General features: G+C 41.0%; 2 protein-coding genes across 6 annotated transcripts; both read right to left on the bottom strand.

Moving 5' to 3' along the window:
• Window positions 1-711: 711 nt before the first annotated feature.
• Window positions 712-13,227, bottom strand: FN3K (fructosamine 3 kinase). 2 transcript variants are annotated; one of them, XM_009948131.2, is made up of 7 exons: window positions 13,018-13,227; window positions 8,481-8,662; window positions 7,273-7,424; window positions 5,838-5,929; window positions 4,567-4,649; window positions 3,554-3,676; window positions 712-2,762 (listed from the first exon to the last, which is right to left on the bottom strand). In XM_009948131.2, the coding sequence occupies exons 2-7, from the start codon at window positions 8,619-8,621 to the stop codon at window positions 2,424-2,426; spliced, it is 930 nt and encodes a 309-aa protein (XP_009946433.1). In that variant the 5' UTR covers window positions 8,622-8,662; window positions 13,018-13,227; the 3' UTR covers window positions 712-2,423. The 2 variants fall into 2 exon arrangements, with proteins under 2 accessions (XP_009946433.1, XP_086329772.1); XM_086473646.1 differs by lacking the exon at window positions 13,018-13,227 and adding an exon at window positions 9,709-10,536.
• Window positions 13,228-13,921: 694 nt separating this feature from the next.
• LOC104344086 (ketosamine-3-kinase) lies at window positions 13,922-21,192 on the bottom strand. Of its 4 annotated transcripts, XM_009948132.2 has the most exons (7): window positions 21,049-21,189; window positions 18,627-18,778; window positions 17,659-17,750; window positions 17,508-17,510; window positions 17,085-17,167; window positions 16,564-16,686; window positions 13,922-15,818 (listed from the first exon to the last, which is right to left on the bottom strand). In XM_009948132.2, the coding sequence occupies exons 1-7, from the start codon at window positions 21,187-21,189 to the stop codon at window positions 15,480-15,482; spliced, it is 933 nt and encodes a 310-aa protein (XP_009946434.1). In that variant the 3' UTR covers window positions 13,922-15,479. The 4 variants fall into 4 exon arrangements, with proteins under 4 accessions (XP_009946434.1, XP_009946435.1, XP_086329679.1 ...); XM_009948133.2 differs by lacking the exon at window positions 17,508-17,510 and having other exon boundaries at window positions 21,049-21,192; XM_086473553.1 differs by lacking the exon at window positions 17,508-17,510 and having other exon boundaries at window positions 17,085-17,155.
• Window positions 21,193-22,067: the final 875 nt, after the last annotated feature.

Consider the following 22,067-nt stretch of genomic DNA (forward strand, 5'->3'; position numbering starts at 1 on the left):
CGCCTCGGGTGGGTGTGTGGAGGTTGCCAAAGAGGGGTAGGGGGCAACCGCATGGTGCCGTTATCCGTGACCTTCTCCCTTTCTTACCCTACGCACGCCAAAACATTGAATTAAGTGTTAATATAACAACTCATTCATAAAATTCTGGGAAAAAATTTTGAACACTGAAAGCTGCAACTACCGAAGAAGAGTGAAGGCAGGGAGCAAGCGGGCAGACTCGAACAAATGTCTGCCCCCTCACAGCAGCTACTCTGCCTCATGCCAGACTGTCCTGCAGCTTTCTCAGGACAATATTTTGTCATATTTCAGCCCAAGACTTCACCCACTGTCCCTCTAGCTACTGAACATTCTACCAGACAACGGCACTACTTCTCCGCTTCTCTCTCAACACATTGCCAACACTAGAAAACTAAAGTCAGGGTCTAAAGCAGACATTGACTAAGTCACCTCAGGTTATCTTTTTACTTCATAGCAAATAAATGTGATGGATCAGACCAGCTGACAAAGTCATCAGGGTGAGATGAGTCACCCTCAGAGGTGCTCGTTTTGCTCCGTTGGTTATAAAGGGAGACATTTCAGTCTCATCAGGACATCAGCACAGGTAACTTCTCTTTCCCAGCATCCAGCAACTCCACCCACACCCAAATATCTTCTCTTCAGACTCAAATTCGTTAAAGCAAACCACAATCACAAAATGCAGGTACACCAATCTCCTAGTTTCTGCAAGGCAAGTGTTTTATTTGAGAAGGAGCTTAAGTTCACATGTTCTTTCCAATGTAACACATGTATTTTTGTTGACATTAAGGAACACTAGTACGCATGCACTTTGCTGTTTCCTCAGACCTAGATCTTCTGGCTATCAGCTACAATTTCAACTGTACTTAACTCTACTATTCCACTTTTCTACTGTTATAATTGTATTAAGGGTTACAACCACATCATGACAACTTCCCCTAATTGTAGCCCAAATTCAAAGAAAGTAAAAAATTCTAACCGTTTGTATTACATTTACAAAGAATGAAATGTATTTTTTAAAATCATACCAATTACAACATCTAACTAAACTTTATGAAATCTTTATAGCACAGCCATTTAAAGTTTGAGCATTTTTGAATATCATATTTTAGGTATTAGTCATGCAAACTGTCTGAAGCCTAAATATGTAAGTCCAGTCATTCTTATTCAAATCTCCTGATTCACATAAGCGTTTGTTGGACTGCACTTGGATTTACTTTCTTTACCACTTTCTTCCATTAAAAAACCATGGATTTGCTAACGTACTCTAGCTCCCATTGTAGGGCAATACCTTTGTTGCACAGCTTTCTCCCCAAATTCTCATTGCCTATGTTTTCTGTAAAAATAAAGCAGTTACAAATATTCAAAACCATTACAAAGCCATCTCAGATGACACTGTTCCTTCAATAATCCAGCAGTGACAGAACAGACTGTACATTGTTTTCTAAAACTGAAAATACATCAAGCACCAACCAACACAGCAGCAACAGATGCTTTCTTGTCACCAAAACACTAAACCTCCCTCTCACTTTTTGCTACCTTTTTACAAAGCTATTTAAATGTTACTATCATAGTATAACACACTGAAATACCATACTAAAACTATGATATGTTATATCAAACTTGTGTGGTATAAACCCGCTTTCTGACCATACAGTTAATTACTAAGGAACTAGAGACAACCTTTTTACAAAATACCACTGTAATTTAATTCCTCATAGCAAGTAAAAAACAAAAGCATGTAAGTAAATTACATTAAATTAAAATAAATATTAGAAATGTTATTAATTATATATGCTTGCCAAGTGCAGTCCAAAGGGCCTTGTCCACTCTTTAAATCAAAACCATTGTTTTCATTCTCAGATTCGTAGAATCTGATTTAAATTTTGCATTAGGACACAAGCTGGGAAAGACAGAAATATAACTGGAAAAAGGGGCGGAAACAGAGACAGAAAACTAAAACAGAACAAGAAAAGGGAGAGATAAGGAATTAGTTATTACTTCCAGCAGCACAGTCCCACAACAGTGGCTCCCAACAATAACTGCTGAGAGAGCAGCAGCAGAAGTGGCAAGACGCAAACAACTGTGGAAACCCAGCAGCTATGAAGGGACGCTCTCTGCGGGGAGTAAGGGTAGGCTGACTCAGGCTACTTTTCCAACCCAGTGGAGCCTTCACAAACAATGCAGTCTTTTCCTCCAGCAGGGTACGACTCAGTGCTAGTAAAGTAGTGTCTAAGTTAAAAATTACACAATCACTCTTGACATTTAGTGAGGCTCAAAAGTGGACTAAGCCTTTTACACGTCGGGTGTTTTACCATCCGCAGTAATTCCTAGTTTGTGTCACTTCTGATAAGCAGGGGCTGTTCATTACTAAGGGACTAGGGTCAGAATTTCTCAAGCCTCTCTCGTTACTTTAGAAGTTTTCTCATTACATTTATGGTAGATCCCCTGTACCCCGTCCCAAAATGGTTCCAGTGGTTTATGTAATTAAAGAGCTGATACAATTTGTTTCGTTTCTCAAATCCTGGAGCTTTGGGTATTTTGCTGTGATAGGCAGAGAAAAAACAGCTGCTGAACCCACCAAACATTCCAGCAATGGCCAGTTCAAATTCTGAATGGCCATAGAAGCAAGCAGGGTCAAAGATAATTGGCCCAGAGTCGTCCTCAGCCACGTTTCCTGCCCACAGGTCCCCATGCAGGAGAGCAGGAACAATTTCTACATCACAGAACATTTCAGGGATCTTTGGCTGAAAAAGTATGAACAAACATGTAACAAACAATTAAAGACTTTTGAAGAAAATATTAAAGTATTCTAGTATATAAGAGACTAAGGTCAAACACTGCCTGTTTTCAGTCCTCATGAAGCGCTTTTGAAGTTGATGTCTACACGCAGAAACCTAAACTGTAAGCCAGTAATAAATGTTCTTGATCGTTGACAGACCTTAGCAAATCATTTAATTCACAGTCTAGTGCCAAAGTGTAATACTAATTTATTGGTTCTAAACACTGATAGTATTGGCTGTCACAAGAAATTTAAAATTGATTTAAATTAAAAGGTTTCAGTAAACATCTGTACCAATTAATCAGAACTAAGGAACAAATTTGGGAAGTAGAGCTTGCACAGGAATACACGCCTGGTTGTTTCCTAAACAACTGGAGTTGCATGGAGTGTGACCCAAACCACAGTCTCAGCTGTGAGCCTGGACCAATTGAAAAAAAAAATCTGCCTGGGCAGCAGAATCTTACCTATTTCGTAACACCAAGCTCTTAGATAGGATTTACCACCTTATCGTCATTAGCTATATTCTAGAAACAAACATCAGTGCTGAATTCTGAGTTTATTTTCACTATCTATTAAAAAACTGAAAGAGCAACATGAATTCTTTTCATCTGACAACGTTGTTGGACCAGCTGTGAAGCTAGTCCAGTTACTGCTGTTCATCAAAAGCTATGTAAATCTCTTACAAATAACCTTTAAAATTCCACTGACACATATTTTCTGTCATTCTAAAAATCAGATTTAAGACAGTGTTCATACTTTTAGCTGTGACCAAAGTTCTCTGGCTTCTCTATCTCCATAATCTTTTTCAATCAAATCCAACTGAGCTTGGAGTCGGTGACGAATAAAGAAGGAAGGCCAATCACTCTGCCATTCATTCACCTAGAAAATAAGATCCAGAAGTTTGTAATAAACAATTTTAACATATACCACCTAGTCAGTATTAATAATATATAGATATCAAGCTAAAATGTTCAGTGCTGACACAACGGCCTAGACAGTGTTAGCATGACCTACGAACAATGTTATTAGATATTTCGTTGATTGCTCTTTTGGGAGTGATGCTCTCTTCCATGTTTAGGTGGGGCTGTCTTTACACAGGATGTAAGTTTATGTTCTGGCTATTGTCATTCATTCAGATTTACTTAATGTATCTTAGAAGGAGAGCTCCTGGTGAGATCATTTCTGTTGTTCCATATTCTATTCCAAAATCTTTCTGGAAATGCAAAAGCATTTGTTCATTTTCATTGGGTAACATGTTTCTAATTTGGTGAAAAGTTGTACTTAGCAAAGAGTTTGAGATATTGAAAGTTCATTCAGCTAAAAGTTCATTCAGTTAAATAGAATGAAGTTCTACTGCATGCAGAGCCAGAAAATGACCGATCTATGTCTGAGAGCCCTTTCTGATGTCTTACGTGATGCCTTACATGATGAGGCTCTCTAAAGCATGGGATCCATATAGTAGGGGCTTAGGAAAAACAAAACCAAGGCACGGTATGTGAAGGGATGCTTATTTTATTAAGTATCACCAAGCTAAAGAAGCACCATATAATTTCAAATTCTTATTTGATGCACTGTGTCTGCTTGCTACATGCATTGTAGCGAGCCACACACATTGAATAGCCATCATACTCCCTCCACTGTCAGGTCAGAATGAAACAGCGAAAGCAGAACTGTGATCCTAAAGCTGAAGGCCAATGAAACAAGCTTTTGTATAAGGAGCTTATAGAACTATATGAGCACATGTTAGCTCTCATGGGCACGGAGCATACCTGTGGTATGTAACCACAGCAAGTGGCTGTGTGGAATCCAAACTTATCCACATACTGAGACTCGGATTGACCTGCTCCTTTACCTAAGAAACAAAATAAACATTGGGAGTTTTGAGATCCTTACGTTGTAAAGTTTGCAAACACAGAACTAAATTTCAGAGAACAGGCATGCAAAGTAACTTCAAGCAATAAGTTACACTTATTTCGTGGTCACAACCATCTCTAAAAATTGAAAGATCTCTCAAATTTGCAGATACTGAACGGAAACGGAGGCACAATTAGTCACAGTCAGTGACTTTTCTTTGGATAAATGAATTAGACATTCAGGAACAGAGCCCAGATACCAGATTTGCAATCTACTGTTCCAACACTTGAACATGCTGTCATTAGACATGGCTTATTTATTATTCATGGATCATGTGTGACCTGCTGGTAATTTGGCCTTCACTCAAAAATAATGGATTATAATATGTCCACCATTAAGGGCTGAACCCAGTGGTTCAGGTTTTAATACCAACAACTCTGAAAGAATAATTCTTTGTATAGCTTCCTTTTTTTTTTTTTTTCATTTATGCCTTAATCCACTTTCCAAAGAAGGATGGAAAAAGTTTTCACTGAAAGCCAATAGAAACTGGATCATGACCTTACACTGCTGAATTACAGTTGTCTTCAAGAAGCAGCAATTGTACATTTTGCTACATCTGGGTTCAAAAATGTAATCCCCAACATCTTTAAAGGGGAACTTAATTATGTGTTTACTAACTGGGACCATACTCTGTAATAAGTTAATTGTCTAAACCAACAGCAAACAAAAAAAGAGGATGTCTGTAAGGTCAAGAACATTTAAAGAGATTGATGGTACACGAGGCTGAAAGGTTTAACTGACACTGAAAAAGACAACTAGTCCAGATCCTCAGTTTGACTTACGAATTAGTGAAAGCTCTACTATCAAATATTAGCAGTATTTCTTACTAAGTTTCCGTATCCGCATAATTTTGTACAACACAGTATATACAAAATGAAGAATTAAAAATAAATTAATTTAGTTTTGTCAAGGTTAAAATGATACATTTAAAAATTATAATACTAATTATAGCTCATCTGTATATAATGTACATTTGAGAAGTGTGGCGGAGGGACAGGAGGGACACAGCTCAGGAAACAGCGTCCCAGGACTGACTTTAACTATCATTAAAACTACAATGCAATACTGTACCACAGCTAAATGAGTTAGTTCATTTTTGGTTTAGTACACGATATCAATACTCTACCAATTGTGTTTCCCTCCTTTCTCAATTTCTCTCCAAGTTTCTGGTTATAAAGATGAAGATCTGCTATCTGCTCTCCAAGCTTTGAAGAATACCTGCATGATGAAAAAACAAATCGAAACTGAAACAAGACAAGCGAACAAAATATTACAGAGGGGGAAAAAAAAAACCTCAATTAAATATGACTAAATGTATTTTTGGCAACTACAGAACCTTAATCAACTTCCCAAGAGCGTAACGGAGCAAATGACTAGACAACAGCTCTGAAGAAACAGGTTGTAAGAGTTAATAAAATGAACATCAGTCAATGCTCTTGCAAGAAAAGTAAACAGAACACAAGGTTGTATAAACACGAACATAGAGTGCAGGAGAATCAAGTAATCCTCCTTATCAGATCCACAGTAATAAGCAGAGACTAGAACATGGTATCTACTTTTGGGCCTCACACTTTGAGATCAACTGAACAGTAATAAGAACGATGTCTAAAAACAAGCCATAGGCAAGGATTGAGTTGAGGTTGCTTATTGCAGAGGACAGACAACTACAAGACAGTTAAATATTGCACAGATATCTGAACAGGAGCTGCAAGGATGGACATTAATCACTTATCCATGCCCAGAATGGGTAGAAAATGGGTTTAAAATTGCAAGCAGGAGGACTGAGGTTAGACATTAGAAACTGTTTCTGGGAACAGTGCAATGGGTTGGAATGGACTGTTTGGGGAGGCTGTAGAATTGCCATTATTTTCCCAACAAAAATAGACAGATTGGACAAACAGCTGCCAGAACAGCCACAGGCTCTTTTGCCACAGCCACATGACTACGTTCCTGTTGAGGCCTGGAACAAAGCAGTTAAGTCGTGAAAGCCTATGTCCAGGAGCCTATGACTCCAGAATTCCATGTTCAGGCGGGTTAACGGACAAAACAGAACTTCGTGTTAACTATCCATTTAGTTCTTCCTCACCCTAGTGCCTTTGACCTTGCTGACTGGCTTCATTCATACTTGAAGATTATACTTCGAGAAGTAGAGGTTTCCAAGACATAAGAAGCCTCTAAGTTTAAAGAGAACTGATAGGTTGGGAAAAGAAACTCAAATGAAAAAACCTCATGAGGGAAAGATGGGCTAAACTCAGCCATTATCACAATCACTTCAGCAGCATCTCAGCACATATGGACCAGCATATGAAGCTCTAGGCGAGCGATAACATGTCATTTCCATTGCAGGTAGAGGGTCAGGGAAGAGCAAAATATGAAGAAGAAGTGTACATACACACAGAGATATAGATACTTTTTTTTTTTTTTTTAATATGTACACAAACATGGATCTTGACAGATATAAGCTCTATCTCTGAGAGAAAAGAGTCTAAAGTTTTCTGACTAACAGCAAGATATAAGAAAATATGTCCCAAACCATAATAAAATGAGATGTACAGACATACTTGCAGAGGTGCTTCATCTTTAGGTACTCCATGACAAACATTGCTCCTCCTCCAGGTAGATCAATTACTTTAATAGGCTGAGGCACTCTCACAATATTGGTTTTCTGAATAGCTTCCAAACTTGCCATTTCCCCTTCAAACATTTTTCTAGCCTGTCAAGGAATAAGAACATCCTTGGGCTAAACTATGGATGTCTGCAACAAGTACTTTGGAAAAAACAGCCTTGTTTACAAAGTTACAAGGAGTTAATTCATCTTGATAAAAGAGCGTTGCTGCTGCAGCAAGGTTTCAGTCCACACAAGGAGACCCGAGTACCTTATTTCTAACGTCTGGTTTTCCCAAACTCATTCCAGGGTAGGAGGACATGGCACATTTCACCATGATTTCCAGCCGCTTATGGAGATACCAAACTACTCAGACATAACAGTATCTCTGAGGATAATACCCAAGATGACTCCTTCAAAACGACAGATGACCACCATTAAGCGAAGTAAATGTTTAATCCTTAAACTGGTTCTCCTTTCCATGCAGGTCCATGGCCACCAGATGGAGACGACAGTACAAATATTAAGCCTGTACTCTGCATTTTTAAAGTAACGATGCTGTTCTTCACAGCAGTTTTAGGATGTTTTTATATTGATAAAGCAAATTTCTGCTGCACTGTGGTGTTTCAAAAAGCAATCCAGTATTCATTTAGCAACAGAAAAGTCAAGAGCTTGGCCTGAAAAATTACAAGAATCTTACTGCTAGAAATACAAAGCAATGGAGAAGTTTGAAACCTCTATAGCTTTAAAAATACTACGTGAGTTTTAGCACTGGCACCCTGTTTCCTCCCTCCCACTATTCTGTCCTCCCAACTGAAACACGAAAAGGAATGCAGTGAATGCAAACTCAGCTTTAGGTTTTTCTAAACTCCAAGTACTACAATAACCGCTTTGTACGTAGCCTCCTTTTTACACATTGCAATGCCAGTTCCTGTTGTGGAGGGTTAATGCATTACACCTCATTTCACATTAACCAAACCTGCTGCATTAATACTTGATATAAAATAGACTGCAGCTTTTAAAAGAAAATGGAAAGGAAAACTGGAATAACTAAAAGTCATCCTGAAAATGCAGAACTCTAAATTATTAACAATCAGGTGCTTTTAAAATAAAAAGCTTTCTGCATGCAATAATATTAGTAGTTAAATATCTGCTAGCATTAACCTGAGGTTTGTGGTTGATTTTAACAAATACTCGTCCGCTGTCTGTTTCATAACCTTGGCTTTGGCTGATGTATCCTCCTCCCGAGCCTCCAAACGCCTTCAGGACGGAAGTTTTCAATTCTGTTTTCAGGATTTTTTCCATGGTAATTTCCAGGCTGCTGCAGCTGCTTTCTGCTAAATCCACTGCAAAACAAGATTAAAGGTTTGGGTCCTTCTTTTACTGTCACTCTGCTATGAGGTAGGAAGGGCCACCCATCAGAGGAGAAAAAAAAAAAAAAAAAAAAAGGCAGCCAAAAAAATAAAGCAAGTCCAGAGATAATGTTTCAAAATGCTTTGTTTCCCGTGGGCTTTTATAGCTATACATGAAAAATAAAAATATTTAGAAATATTTGCTAGAATAAAATTGAGAGGTGTGTCCTGGGTCCTCTCAACTGTGCTGAGAGCTGCTGGTATTTGTAGTCTGGACCCGTTTTTCTTTTTTAAGCTCCGCGATGGCACTGTGGCAGCGGTCTCTGCTGAGCCAACCCACCGGAGGGAGCCCGAGCGCCACCAGCCAGGCGGCGCGCACGGCTCGTCCCGTGGGGCTTCAAGGGACCAGCACCACAGCCGCGGCCCGCAGCGGTGTCACCCAGTCCCGCTGCTGACCCCAAGTCAGCCACCACAAACCCGTGGAAAGGTTGCTGGGTTTTTTCCTCTCTTTGCAGTTGCTTTGCGTGGACTGCAGTTCTGCTGTCGTCACCGAGAGCTTTAGAACGCTTTCCCTTCTTGGGACGTAATTCCATCTCTTGTAAGACACAGTCCAACAATTTTTATCGCCTGGAAGTGCCCTCAGGTCAGTGAGACAGTAAGGGCTCAGGGCTAGACATTACCAAGTGAAAATTCATAGTAAAAGCATCAAGTTGGTAATAAAGAAATTTAGGATACTGTTCCTACATGCTTCTCCAGGTTTAATGGGATCTTTAGGACATCATTTCACCCTTTTATCTCCTTTCACAACCTAACACACAGAAAGAAGATCCCCTGGGTACTGCTGAATTTAATCACTTCTTACTTCAAAGTGCACTGACACCCTCAGGTATAAAGTGTTAAACATTTAAAACATGTTATCATAACCCAGACCCTACAGTATTTAATGATGTGTGGTTAGGTGGCTATGACCGACTCCTAGCACATTACAACCCGTGGGAAAGGCTGCAGTTCTTGTTCTCACTTGGAGCAGCAACACCTACCACCTCCCCAGGGAATTGTCGGATTCTGTTGCCACTGCTGCACTGGGCTTTCATGCATTTATCTCTCTTTTCACTACTATTTGTTTGCATCGATTCATATTTAGTTTTGACAGAGGAAGGAATGATTGCTGGCCAAATACTGGCTTTGTTTAGGTAGGCTTTTCACTATCTTCACAAATGGTTCCAGTCCTACATGGAGCAAAAAATATTGGTATCGTGCAAGTTACTTCTCAAACAAGTGATTTCTCAGAACATAGCTCCTAATGGTACACAGAGCAGCTGGAACACAGCAGACCTTAAAGGGACTAAACGGCTAAGGAGGAACTTCTCTAACATCCTATTTGAGCAGGACACTGCTCACAAAGAGCACATACTGGAAAAGTACAGTTCATGACTCAGAACCAGAAACAGGGACTCAAATACAGAAAAGTACGCAAATTCAGGAAGAAGCCGCATTTGAGGTTACACATCTTGCTTGGACATTTGCATTATATGTCTAAAGTAACCAGTGACTGCTCTGGCAATCTTTTTACAAAGTCCAGCTGTAACATTTTATACCTGTCACATCACTGATATACTAACTGTAAAACAGTGCTACAGAACGTGATGTCGGGGAGAGGTAGAGTCAGCACTTACTGCAAGAGTCTTAAGGAGTTGGTCATACAGTCTCCTGGAGCATTTGCGCCTAGAAAGTGAGCCACTGCTGCTAAAGCAAACAACTAAACAAAGCTTAAAGTGTAAGTGCTCAGCATGCACAGTAAATCACAGTAAACCAGTGCACATGCACTCAGAGCCACTTCATTATGGCTGGAGATCTCAGACAGTTTGAGGCAGTTAGTTAATATGACTCTCATGATTGATTTATAGATAGTAAAAATGTCAAGCAATTTGAATTTCAGGATGTATAAAGCCCCAAAGAGTACCCTACTATTAGAGCAACGGTGTCCAACTGCTGAAAGGAGGGAATCGTACCCTGGGTTGCCATGGAGCACACCTGGGGAAAGGAACGAAGTTTTTTTGGCAACAAAATAAATGACAACGAGCAGGGATTCTTATTTCTGGAAAGATACCCCAATTCATTTTACTATTTACCTCCTAAGGAAGGAAGAAAAAAAAAAAAAAAAAAAGGCCCCTCAAAGCAAACAAGGAGAATGGCTCTTCATCCACAATAGTATGACTGAATCCAGAATTTCTGAAGTCTAATATTCCATGGACTTCTCTCCTACAACCTCCAGTGCAGATGCCAATCATTACTGACTGTAACACTTCTTTCAGCTATCTGACATTTTATTTTTGGTTAAACCAGAAACAGGACTGTGTTAATCCAAACATATCGCATCACTTCCACAGTAGCCAAGCGCTGGGCAAGCCTCCTGTTCGCTTCCACGCCGGATCGGTATTTAACCAGGAAGGCACAAGCGAAAGGCCGCGGTTCCTAACGTTTGTGCTCACTCCAGCCAAGAGACTTCGAACAACATTTCAAATACTGGAAGTAAAACAAATCACCCCAGATGGGCTTGTGGAGCCCCGCGGCAGCAGCAGCACCACAGCCCCCACTCAGCACCACTCCGCGCCGCAGCCCCCGCTCAGCACCGCTCCGCGTCGCGGCCAGCTCCTGCCAGACACCCCAGTGGGAACCGTGGCAGCCAGTGTACGTGCGCAGTGCCGGGCTCCCGGTTCTGCTCCAGGGAGGCAGTAATGGGGTAGTTTCCCAGCTCTTTTCCTCTTGCTTTGCTCACAACTGCTTCTGGTATGTTTGTTTTCAAAGACTGGACAGAGACAGATATCCCCATGCATACCAAGGAAGAAAAAGATTGTTCACTTCTCCTTTGGGAGTAACAGTAGCTGAAGAATCACAGGAAAACAAAGAAGCTATATAGAACAGTGTCAGCTGAGAGCAAGAAGAGACTTCCCATCATAAAAACCACCCTTTCTTTGACAGAAGTTTTAGTTTCTCAGTAAAGAACTACCCAAGGACAAATAGTTCAGAGCTCCTTTAATCCTACAGATCTAATCTTCAGCATAACCACAAAGCCTGTAACAATATCAACCACGTCTTGGGAGATTTCAGTGAATTCTTTTGAGATTCCATTGAAAAATGTGTTCAAAAGTAACTGAATATTATTTTAATAAAGCTATTGTGATTCTGCTGTGGCTTAGTTACCAGAAATACATTTTGCCCTTAAATCTTTTGTCACAACCAGTGCCTACAGGACAAGCTAATTATATACCACATCCCACCTCCTTTTACTTCTGCTAGAACAGTCCAGCATCAGTTAAAATCACCCAATCTATTTTGGAACAGCAGCAAAGATGAAAAGCTGGCAGAAAAACAGTACTAGAGTGCAACATTCATCGCTGCAGGCAGTTTTTGCAGATGGCAGCAGTCCATGAGAACGAAAACAAAAAAATCAGACTGAAATGTAGGGTACATAGGAACTACAAGCGATTCAGCAAAAATACAGGTTCTTGCAGAGCAGTTCAAACCAGATGTGTTTTCACAATTAGAACAGCCAAGCCCAGAGAGGCTGTGCAGCCTCCATGCTTGGAGGGTTTCAAGACCAAAGAGCTAAGTAACCTGGCCTGTCCTCATAGCTCATCCTCCTTTGAGCAGGAGATTGAACTAAGTGACCTCCTAAGGTCTGTCCCAACCAGAATTTTCCTATGATCCTGACCACTGAGTCCAGATTTCCAAGTTTCCCTTCCCCTAACTCCTCTCCAAGGCAGAAGCTGGTGTTATTAAAATTATGCATAACCTTATCCCAACCCAGCAATTAATTCTCTAAGGAATTCATTTCAAATTTTAAATTAAGAAAAAAGATACAGAGAGATCTGGTTTTCAAAGCATTGAAAATAAATGTCGTGAGATGCTTTAGTCTACACATGCCACACATGTACTGTGATCCATCTTCAAAAAAGACTTAGAAACATCACAAAAGGATATTACAGCTTTTTACAATATACAAATACAGGTACACTGTATATTGAAGAAAAATTCAATGGTTCTTTTACCCTTTTTCCTTGTCTAAACAGGAATGGAAAGTCAGCAAAATTAAGATACAGACCCAGGAAATACAGAATGACAGCACGGGTACAAGGAAACACGCTCACCAGATTTAGAACGTACAGAGGGAGCCAAGAGGGAGGAATACATGAGAAGAAAAAGCAGGACACATTAGCTTTAAACTATGAGAAAAAGAGACAAAGAATAACAAAGGCATGCCTAGAACACATAATGTAACAAAATGATCAAAGAGAATTCTAAGAGCAGTGCAGAACTATACAATACATATGAAAAAAAAAAATTACCTTATAGAATGGCAGCAATTTCTTCTTAGTGGTCCACCAGCAGCCTGCCTTCAGAAGAGAAGATTTCATCCCCTTCTCCATCCCCTGATTCAACTGCTGTCTACAAGAACTCCAAACCAAGGGATCCATGGTACAGCAGAGCTTGCTGCTACACTCCATTTCTATGCCTCTCTACACCCCTTCCATTTGTAATCGTAGCACAAAATAGCTTTGAAAAAGTGGGCAAAATATCACTTAAATTAAAACTCTAAATACAATTGTTTCTATTCACATAACTTGCATATAACACAGTTTTCCTTCAATCGCAAAAATATGTTGGTTCAGTTCTGTTAGGAAAAGGTGATCTTTGAAGACTTACCATTTATCACCCAAGTCCGTGACTGACAGGAAATACACTGTCACATCACTTTTTGCTTTCTAATGATACAAAGTATTAGGTATTTTAGCAAAATAAACCTGTTGATTTGTTGATTTATAAACAGAATGACCCTGTTAAATAACTTCTAACTTCATTAAGGCATATGGAAATAAACAGTTACGGGATCTAACCAGACTGACTGCTGCCTAAAATTCCGCAGCATTTCTTCACTCAGCTGCACCACGTAGTGTTAAGTTTGGGCAAAGGGAATAAGGATATGGGCACGGACATAACATTTCATCAACAACCCCCAAACAGCTGGTACAATAAATAAAGTTTGAAGGCACAGATGAGACCTCAAATGATACTGTAACTGATCAACACAGAAACGTTGCTCCAGATTAAAATCCTGACCACGTTCCCTCAACACCTTTGATGACCTTAACTGTCTAACAAACTAGGGACCTTTAACAGGTCAGAGCAACGAGCTCCCCAGGAACAAACACAAGCTGTAAGGTTTTAATTCAGAAAACAGAGACAACAATAATCAAACGGGAAATGTTTTATTTAAGCAACAAGTTAAAAGTAAAAGCTATTCTACCAAGCAAGGCTTTAAAACTTTTTGTAGCAAAAGTTAAACAGCCAGTGAGAAGCGCAGTAGAATTAAGGAGAGAGGGATATGTGCAGTGATAAGTCTTCTCTAAACTTGCTTCCAGTCTGTACAAATAACTGCAAAATCAGTAACTAAAACCCCTCAGTAATCTGCCAATATCCGGCGAAAAACATTTTTAATTCATTGAAGTTATTCCGAACCACTCAAAATGCACGTTAGGATCATGCATCTCTCTCACCTACCTGTAGGCGTGCACTGAAATACCATTCCCAGCCTATATCAAAGAGAGTGCAATTTTAGTGTTACCTTCCTGTAGGTACAAGAAGTAGCCAGTCTGCAAAGCTATCCTTAAAGAACTCCCGACACATGTAAAGCTGCTGTTCTGTGAGTTACGTTTTCACTTCCTTCGGTTTCATGTCTCTTATCCCAAGAGCTACAAAGTGCACTTCATGGGGAATGGAGAAAAATGTTAGTGTATGGCACCCCTAGTCTAAATTACAGAAAATGAATGTGAAGTACCACGACCAGCTGGCATTATCCTGAGAACAGCCAAAAAGTAAATCCGTTTGCATTAGTGAGAGAGCACACCTTCACAGGATGTGTACACGTAAAGTGTCTTACCTGAAAAGATCTTTAAGAACGCACACTATTGGACAAAAGCATAATCCAAAAAAGAAGAGAGCGCTAGTTCTGGTGAAAACAAAGTTGCTGTAGGTAAGAGCCCACTGACCAGCAAGCACAGAACAGCCCACAGGAATGCCATGAGGCACCAAAATGCTCATGCCAGCAAAATTTATAAGGATTTTCACTCCGCTTTGTAACAGAACAGGAAGCAGTCTCCACCCAATAGAATCACATTAGCATAATGAATAGCAAGTCCAAATCATTTTTCACAGACCCATTACATAATTTTCTTGTTGACTTTCAGAATATTTTAACGTTGTTCTCATGCACTAACTGGATATGAAGAGCTGACAGAGTCTGAGGAATCTATCATAAAGGTTGAGGGGAACAGCAAAAAGCAACAAGCAACTCTTTTAGCCATCTCCTCAGTAACTGAGAAAAGCAATTTTCCATTTCACAAACACTTCTCTAGTATCTCCCATTAGAGTGCAAATGCAAACCCTGGTAATTCTCTACTCTGAAGCACACCTGGTCCCTAAGAGAGAACTTCTTCCAAATCATTTACACTCAAGTGCTTGATTTGTACGACCTTGCCTCGTCTCAAGCATACAATGCTTGACACTGACAGATCTTTTGTGCAACTGAATAAACTCCTTCCTTAGATATTTCCCTCAAAGTTATCCCAAACTATCCTAAAAAGGGATGACTCTTACACTTGGTATTCAGCAGGACTCACTGATTCTAGGTCTTTAGCTGTGCAACAAGGTCAAGGGTCTAGTAGCTGTTTTAACATTACTACTACTGTAGTCGCACAGCAAGTAGGAGGTTTTCCAAGCAAGACAGGAAGCATTCTGCTTAAGCAGCAAGTCACTTTACAAGGTTTCTCATAATGTTTAGAGAAGATCCTCTGTACCCTGTACCAAAATGGTTCCAATGGTTCATGTAGTGAAAAAGCTGATAAAGCTTTAGGCGCTTCTCAAACCCTGCAGCTTTGGGAATTTTACTGTGATAAGCAGAGTAAAAAGAACTGCTGAAGCCACCAAACATCCCAGCTATTGCAAGCTCATACTCTGAATGGCCGTAGAAAGAAGCCGGATCGAAGATAATTGGACCAGAATCATCCTCAGCTACATTTCCTCCCCAGAGATCTCCATGCAGCAGAGCAGGAACAATTTCTATGTCACAGAACAAACTGGGTATCTTCAGCTGCAGGGGGAAAAACAAAGACATCGAAGTACTACACTTTAAGGGGAACAACTCTAGTTTTACCCGCATACATGCAGAGCATGAACTGAAACCTCTTAAAAGCCAGTTTAAAAAAACGTAACTTGAAACAGCACAGGCTCTAGTCAACAGAGATGCTGAGCAAATCCAGAGGATTTCTATTTTTCATAAACGCCAGCAGCTGAAGAACAGTCATCCAAATGTTTTTTAGCAAGAAAATAAAGAATTTAACACTGTATTTGGTGCTGCAATATTGACCGGCTTTAGTAAGCCACCACCAACCACCTCCTCATTAGAAGGCTCAGGGATGTCCCACCAACCTTAAAGGGATTTCTATAAAGTGGTACCCAAATAGCAAGGACTGGAGTCACCGAATCAGCTGCAAACCCTGAACAAACAGATGATGTGCAGAACAGCACCGCTTATACACATGTCTCGTCATGAACATGTTACAGGGAATGAGGAACGTGACCTCAATCTGGCATTCCCACACAGTAAGGCCAAATGCTATTTGCACGCATCCACTTTGGAATATTTTAGCACAGGGTGATGTGGCAAAAGCCACTATACCTTACAGTGAGGGGCATTCTAACCCCTAGAAGCTGGAGTCTCTTACCAACAGAACCTGGAGCATGCCACCAAACAGGCACTTTGTTTCATGAAAAGAAAATCTAACCAACGGATAGCTAGTTATCACTATAACGAGAACTGAGAGAATTTCTCCTACCTGAAGTTGTGCCCAAAGTTCTCTGGCTTCCCTGTCTCCCGAATTCTTTTCGATCATGTCCATCTGGGGCTGGATTCTTTGCTTGGCAAAGAAAGTCACCCAGTCATTCTGCCAGTCATTCACCTGGAGGAACAGGACTGCAGATGTTAGTTCTACACGACACAACAGACTGATTTTCTTCTTTTTCAAATAAAGCTCTTGAAGATTATACAGCCTTTGTGCTAATACCATATCCAGGACAGTAAATGCTACCATTTAATAGAAAGTTACCTTAAAACATTAAATTGGGGGAATAAATAATTTTCTGGAAGTGATAAAAACCAAGAAATTGAAGAGCTATGAATGTCCAATGAAGCTGTAAGTGCTGCCCAAAGCACTACTTTCCCTATCAGGCTGAACAATGGGGGGTTTTTTAATGATTTTACACAAATAAATGTATTTCCGTTATGTAATTTTGGCCCTTTGTGTCACTGAAGGGAAAATAATATAAAATTCTATCAGTCTGATGAAGTACAACCTACCTGTGGAAGATAGCCACAGCAGGTAACTGTATGAAAGCCAAATTGATCCACAAACTGGACTTCCATTTGCCCTTGACCTTTACCTTTCAAACCAAAGACAAAAATCCAATGCTAATGACAAGATTCTAAGTATGTACAATGCAAATGGACCTTAAAAACTAAGCAAGAGTACAATCTTCCTTCTACTGAGAATAGAATAATTGCATCTCAATACTCTTTTTGTTACAATGGTTGTTGCTGCTGGGCTTTAAGTTTAAAGCTTGAAGTAAAGCAGCTACATGATAATCTTCATAAACATATTTTGAGGTAGCCTCTGATATCATGTCCTTGCAGAAACTGTGGTTCGAGATCCCAAGGTCCCAAACTGAATGAATGTTTTGCTTACAGAGATCCAAATAGAGCAAACAAAAGCCAAAAGACGACGACCTGCCTGGGGGGTTCGTCCAAATCTATTTTCATAATATCTTTAAGTGGAAGAAGACAAACTTATTCTGAAATAACGAAAGCTATTTTAACTATTTTGTAGATTATTATTATTAACTAGGATAAATTTTCAAGCAGCTGTGTACCGTACCAACTGTGCTCCCTTCTTTCTTCAGCTTCTCTCCAAGTTGCTGGTTATGAAGGTGGAGATCAGCCAGTTGTGTTCCAAGCTTCGCTGAATGTCTAAGAAACAAAAGCACTCTTAGCAACACCGACACATGAATGAATTCAGTTCTTGGTATTCCAGAAGTTACTTGAAAAGATTCATCGAGAAAGGAAAAGAAGCTCTGCATCTCTAGCAAAGTACATTTTCAAAATATTCTGGTTATAAACACCTCTATCCCCTGAAATTTGTATGCCAAAGGTTGCATTTGCACACTCTTCACCTCAATCAGCCCAAACACAACAGGATTCCTGCTCCTTCTCTTGGAGCTCACTGGGGGCTCTTCACAATTTAGAAATTCTGCAGATGAGCAGGACGAGGGACAAGACTAAACTGGCTGCAGAATTTCTGAGATTGGGATGAGAAATTAGTCATGTCCACCTCCCTGATGGAACCAGACAGAAGTGTTCATCATATTTTAATTTACTTAAGTGTTTGCCGCAGAGGAGGGCCAAAAGTTTGAAACTATCAGAATCAAGGTGAGGGTTGTAAAAATACTGAAACAAGGATGCACTCATTTGGGGAAGTGCCTCTGCATAATCATGACAAGCAACATTAAACATTCGTTCTTATGCCAAAGGCAAGTGCGCAAAACAGGCGACCAGGCAGGTAATTTTCCTGACTGTAAAAGGGAACCTTACCATAAAAATTACTAATTATTTACAAAAAAAAACCAAACCCAAAACTAAACAAAACCCACACTCACTTCTTGATGTATGACCAATTTGCTAGGTGAAGCGTTATGAAGTATTCTATACAGTTCTCTGCTGTGTAACTTCCCAAACGTATCTTGACTTTTTTTAAAAAAAAATTAAAACGTTTCCCCTCTGAAAACAAGTGACTTAATTGTCACAATAGTAAAAATTTCTGGATGCAAAGATAATACTGTGGTTTACCTGTTTAAGCCTCTCATTTCCAAATGTTCCATCGCAAACAGAGTAGTGCCCCCAGGCAGGTCTATAACTTTGATCGGTTTAGGCACTTTTATCGTTTGTGTTTTCAAGATGGCTTCTAAACTTGCCATTTCTCCCTCAAACATCCTTCTGGCCTGCCAAATATTAAAGAAAAGCATTACTCCCTACGAACACTAGTCACAGGTAAACAAAGCTCATTCACAAAACCAATCAAGGCTGTAAATGTTAAATAAAAAGCTTGGAGCAAGCGGTTACTGCACGTACAGGATACAGGCAGATCGGCACCACCAGACTTGAGAGTAGTTTTACAGTTACAGAAATTTCACCTCATAAACCGTCTCCACGAAAGTGACTTAGGTTCTAGCATTCTCTGTAATCATAAAAATAACTTAGCCTGTTCACAGCTGATGGAGCGCACACTGCACCTATATAAAATGTAAGCAGTATTTTATTAACGGGTTCTGCAGCACATGTCTAGAAAGCTATGGGTAATACACATCATCGGTTGACAGATGAGAAGAACGTGCTGACATTCATAGTCTTCATGACTTTTGTGACACAGACTGCTTAATAATACAGCCAATCTTCAAAACAGTCTAATTTGCAGTCACAGAGTGATCTTCCCTGGCCTGTTACTTCTGCCTCATGGGGGGGGTGGCGGGAGGAAAATCAATGATAGCAGCCAAGTGCCCCTTACCACACTTGCACACAGAAGCCCTTGGAAACCCAAGCCACTATTGACTGCATTTGCTTTGAAGACATGCTGAATTTAGGACCTATTTCTGCAACTCATATCCACACCAAGTAAAATCTGTTCTTTTGAGCTGCTTCACTGACATCAGTGACACAAAGAAAGGCTACTCCAGAAAAGTCGGGCAGAGGTTGCAGAAAAAGGGTACATGGGAAATCTATGGTGTATGTTAAAAGGAAAAGCAAGAAATATAATGAATAAAATAGAAATACAATACTACCTCTTTAGTACTGATACATGCAACACAGTCAAAGGACAATTTGCAACAGACTGACTAAAAATTGTAACGTCTACAGGAGATCAAGAATGAAGAACTGCTGAAATACTGAGCCATGAGTTAGCTCTGTTCATAGGAAATCAGCAAATACTGTATCCCTGTCTAAAGCACCATACAAGGTTGAAGTCAGCTGTTAACTTTAATAGAGTAAAAACCAGTGTTTTCTAAAGAACCTTGTTTTTCTAAAGAAACTGCTGATATACAACCCACTGCTGCACACACAGCAAAGCACTGTAATACAGTTTGGCAAAGTTTGCTTTAATGAGCACTCAGAATCCACACACAGGCAAAAGTATAGAAAATTAAATGATTACTGAATAGAAATATAACCAGACCTTTTTTTCCAAGCCCTATCTTGCAGCTAGCTGGACTGTATACCTAAATAGACAATCAACAAAGGCCTAAGTGGAAAGGCTATATTGCTACCAATTCAAACTATTTTCAGTCTAATATAAAGCAGGACAACCCTTCCATATTCTCCCATGTTACTATCTCAGTGCATCCATCCAGCTCCCTGAATACCATCAGAAAGTGCACAATCTTGTACTAACAAGGAAACAAATACCATCAGAAAGTGCAGACAAATTTGGAATAGATATAGTTGCACACATGCTTTCAAAAACATTTGTTTCCTATTAGGGGCAAATACAAATTCTGACTTCTGTTCTTCCAGTGAAACTATTCATTTGACAGACAAAGTGTAGAGTACTTTAAAGTAAACTCCACCTGATCTCTGCTTTTGCAAATAAGGATGCCATACAGGTATGCTGCATTATACTTATATTTATCAAATGCAGATATCTACCTTCTACCGTAGCTGGTACCAGCTACTGAAAGAAGAAAGCAGAAAATCTTGAACAACAATTATGGAAAATATCATTTATTGAGAAAAGTTTCTTCTTATGTGCAGGGAATGACTGGGTTTGTTACAACAAAGAACGATGCATACCCTGGGTAGATAATTTTATACCTTCTAGGCTTCTCCAGACACTTTCACGGCATATGCCACCACAGCGATAGCACTGCTACCTCAGCCATAACTGACAACAGCACGCCACTGTACTGCATGCCCTAGACAAATAATATTGATACCAACAGCATCCCACCCGAAACGCTGCTTCCCATGCCAGAGCCTACTCCCACTGCGGCCTCCCTATACCCGGGCACCTCCGCCACAAACCAAGCCCCAGACCCCTAGCAGCCGCCAGCCAGACCCCTACAGGGCAGAAGTTGTCAAAGGCGGCAGCCCACCTCCCTAAGACCAGCAGCCGAAACTCCAGGAGAGGCCGGGGCCGGCTGAGGCCAGCCCGCCGCCCAGCTCTCGGCACGGCCGCCCTCGCCGCCACCTCCCCGCCCTCGCCCTCTACCCCCCACACCTCCGCCTTGGAGTTGCTCTTCACGTACACCCGGCCGCGGTCAGTGTCGTAGCTCTGGCCCTGGCTGATGCAGCCGCCCCCCGAGTGCCCCGTCGGCCGGAGCACCGCGGTGCCCAGCTCCCGCCTCAGCGCGTCCTCCATGCTGCCTGCCACCGCCGGGGCCAGCGCGGCACTGCGCCTGCGCCAACGCGGCACTGCGCCTGCGCGGCGCAGAGAACGACGCGCGGGCAGGCGGGGCTGACAAAATGGCGGCGGTGGGTGAGGTGGAGAGGGAGAGGTTGGCTGATGGCCCGGGCGCTGCTTGGGGACTGCCGGGCGATAGGGCCTGGCCAAGGGGTTGGTTGTAGGCACTGGGGAGGGACATGGAAGGAGCCGCTTCTGCCTGGCTGGGGGAGGGAGAAGCGTAAAATCGGTTCTGAGGGACAGAGGGGGAGGAGCGGGGTGTTGGGCTGCGGCGGCCCGGCCTCGGGGGAGCGAAGCGTTGCGGAGGTGGCGAAGGGGAAGGGACAGGGATTTCCCCCCCGTATTGTTTCCTGCTGCTGTGCCCGGGCAGCCACACCCAGGAGAGGCCCTCGGCCCGGTGGGGTTGGGCAGGATGCTGAATGGTGCCAGCCAAAATCTCAGCGCTCCTGGGCCGTGTTTTGTAAACATGCTTTTGTTTGAACTCGTTTCCCTTGGGCGTGTGGTGGATTCTTTCCTACTATAGATTCAGAGGATGCACATGTCAGGGAAAAGGTGTTGCAGTAGGGCAATAAATATATAACAAAGGTAATGTGTAGTAATTTTAAAATATTTGGATTTAATGTGCTTTCTGGCCATTATAAAAGTACATGTTCAAATTCCTTCTGTTCTTCCACAATAACAAGAGCAGCTTGCTATTATTGGATATTGCCCAGGGTAGGTCTGAACTAAATTAGTATGTTGTTTCGTATTAGAATTTGTTACTTGTTTAGCAAGTAATTTCTTTTTTAAAGTACAAATTTGTTAGTGTAGAAGCTGAGCGAGTTCCTACTGATCTT

This window comes from Leptosomus discolor, chromosome 15 (genome assembly GCF_034619465.1).
Source record: "Leptosomus discolor isolate bLepDis1 chromosome 15, bLepDis1.hap2, whole genome shotgun sequence".
NCBI lineage: Eukaryota > Metazoa > Chordata > Aves > Leptosomiformes > Leptosomidae > Leptosomus > Leptosomus discolor.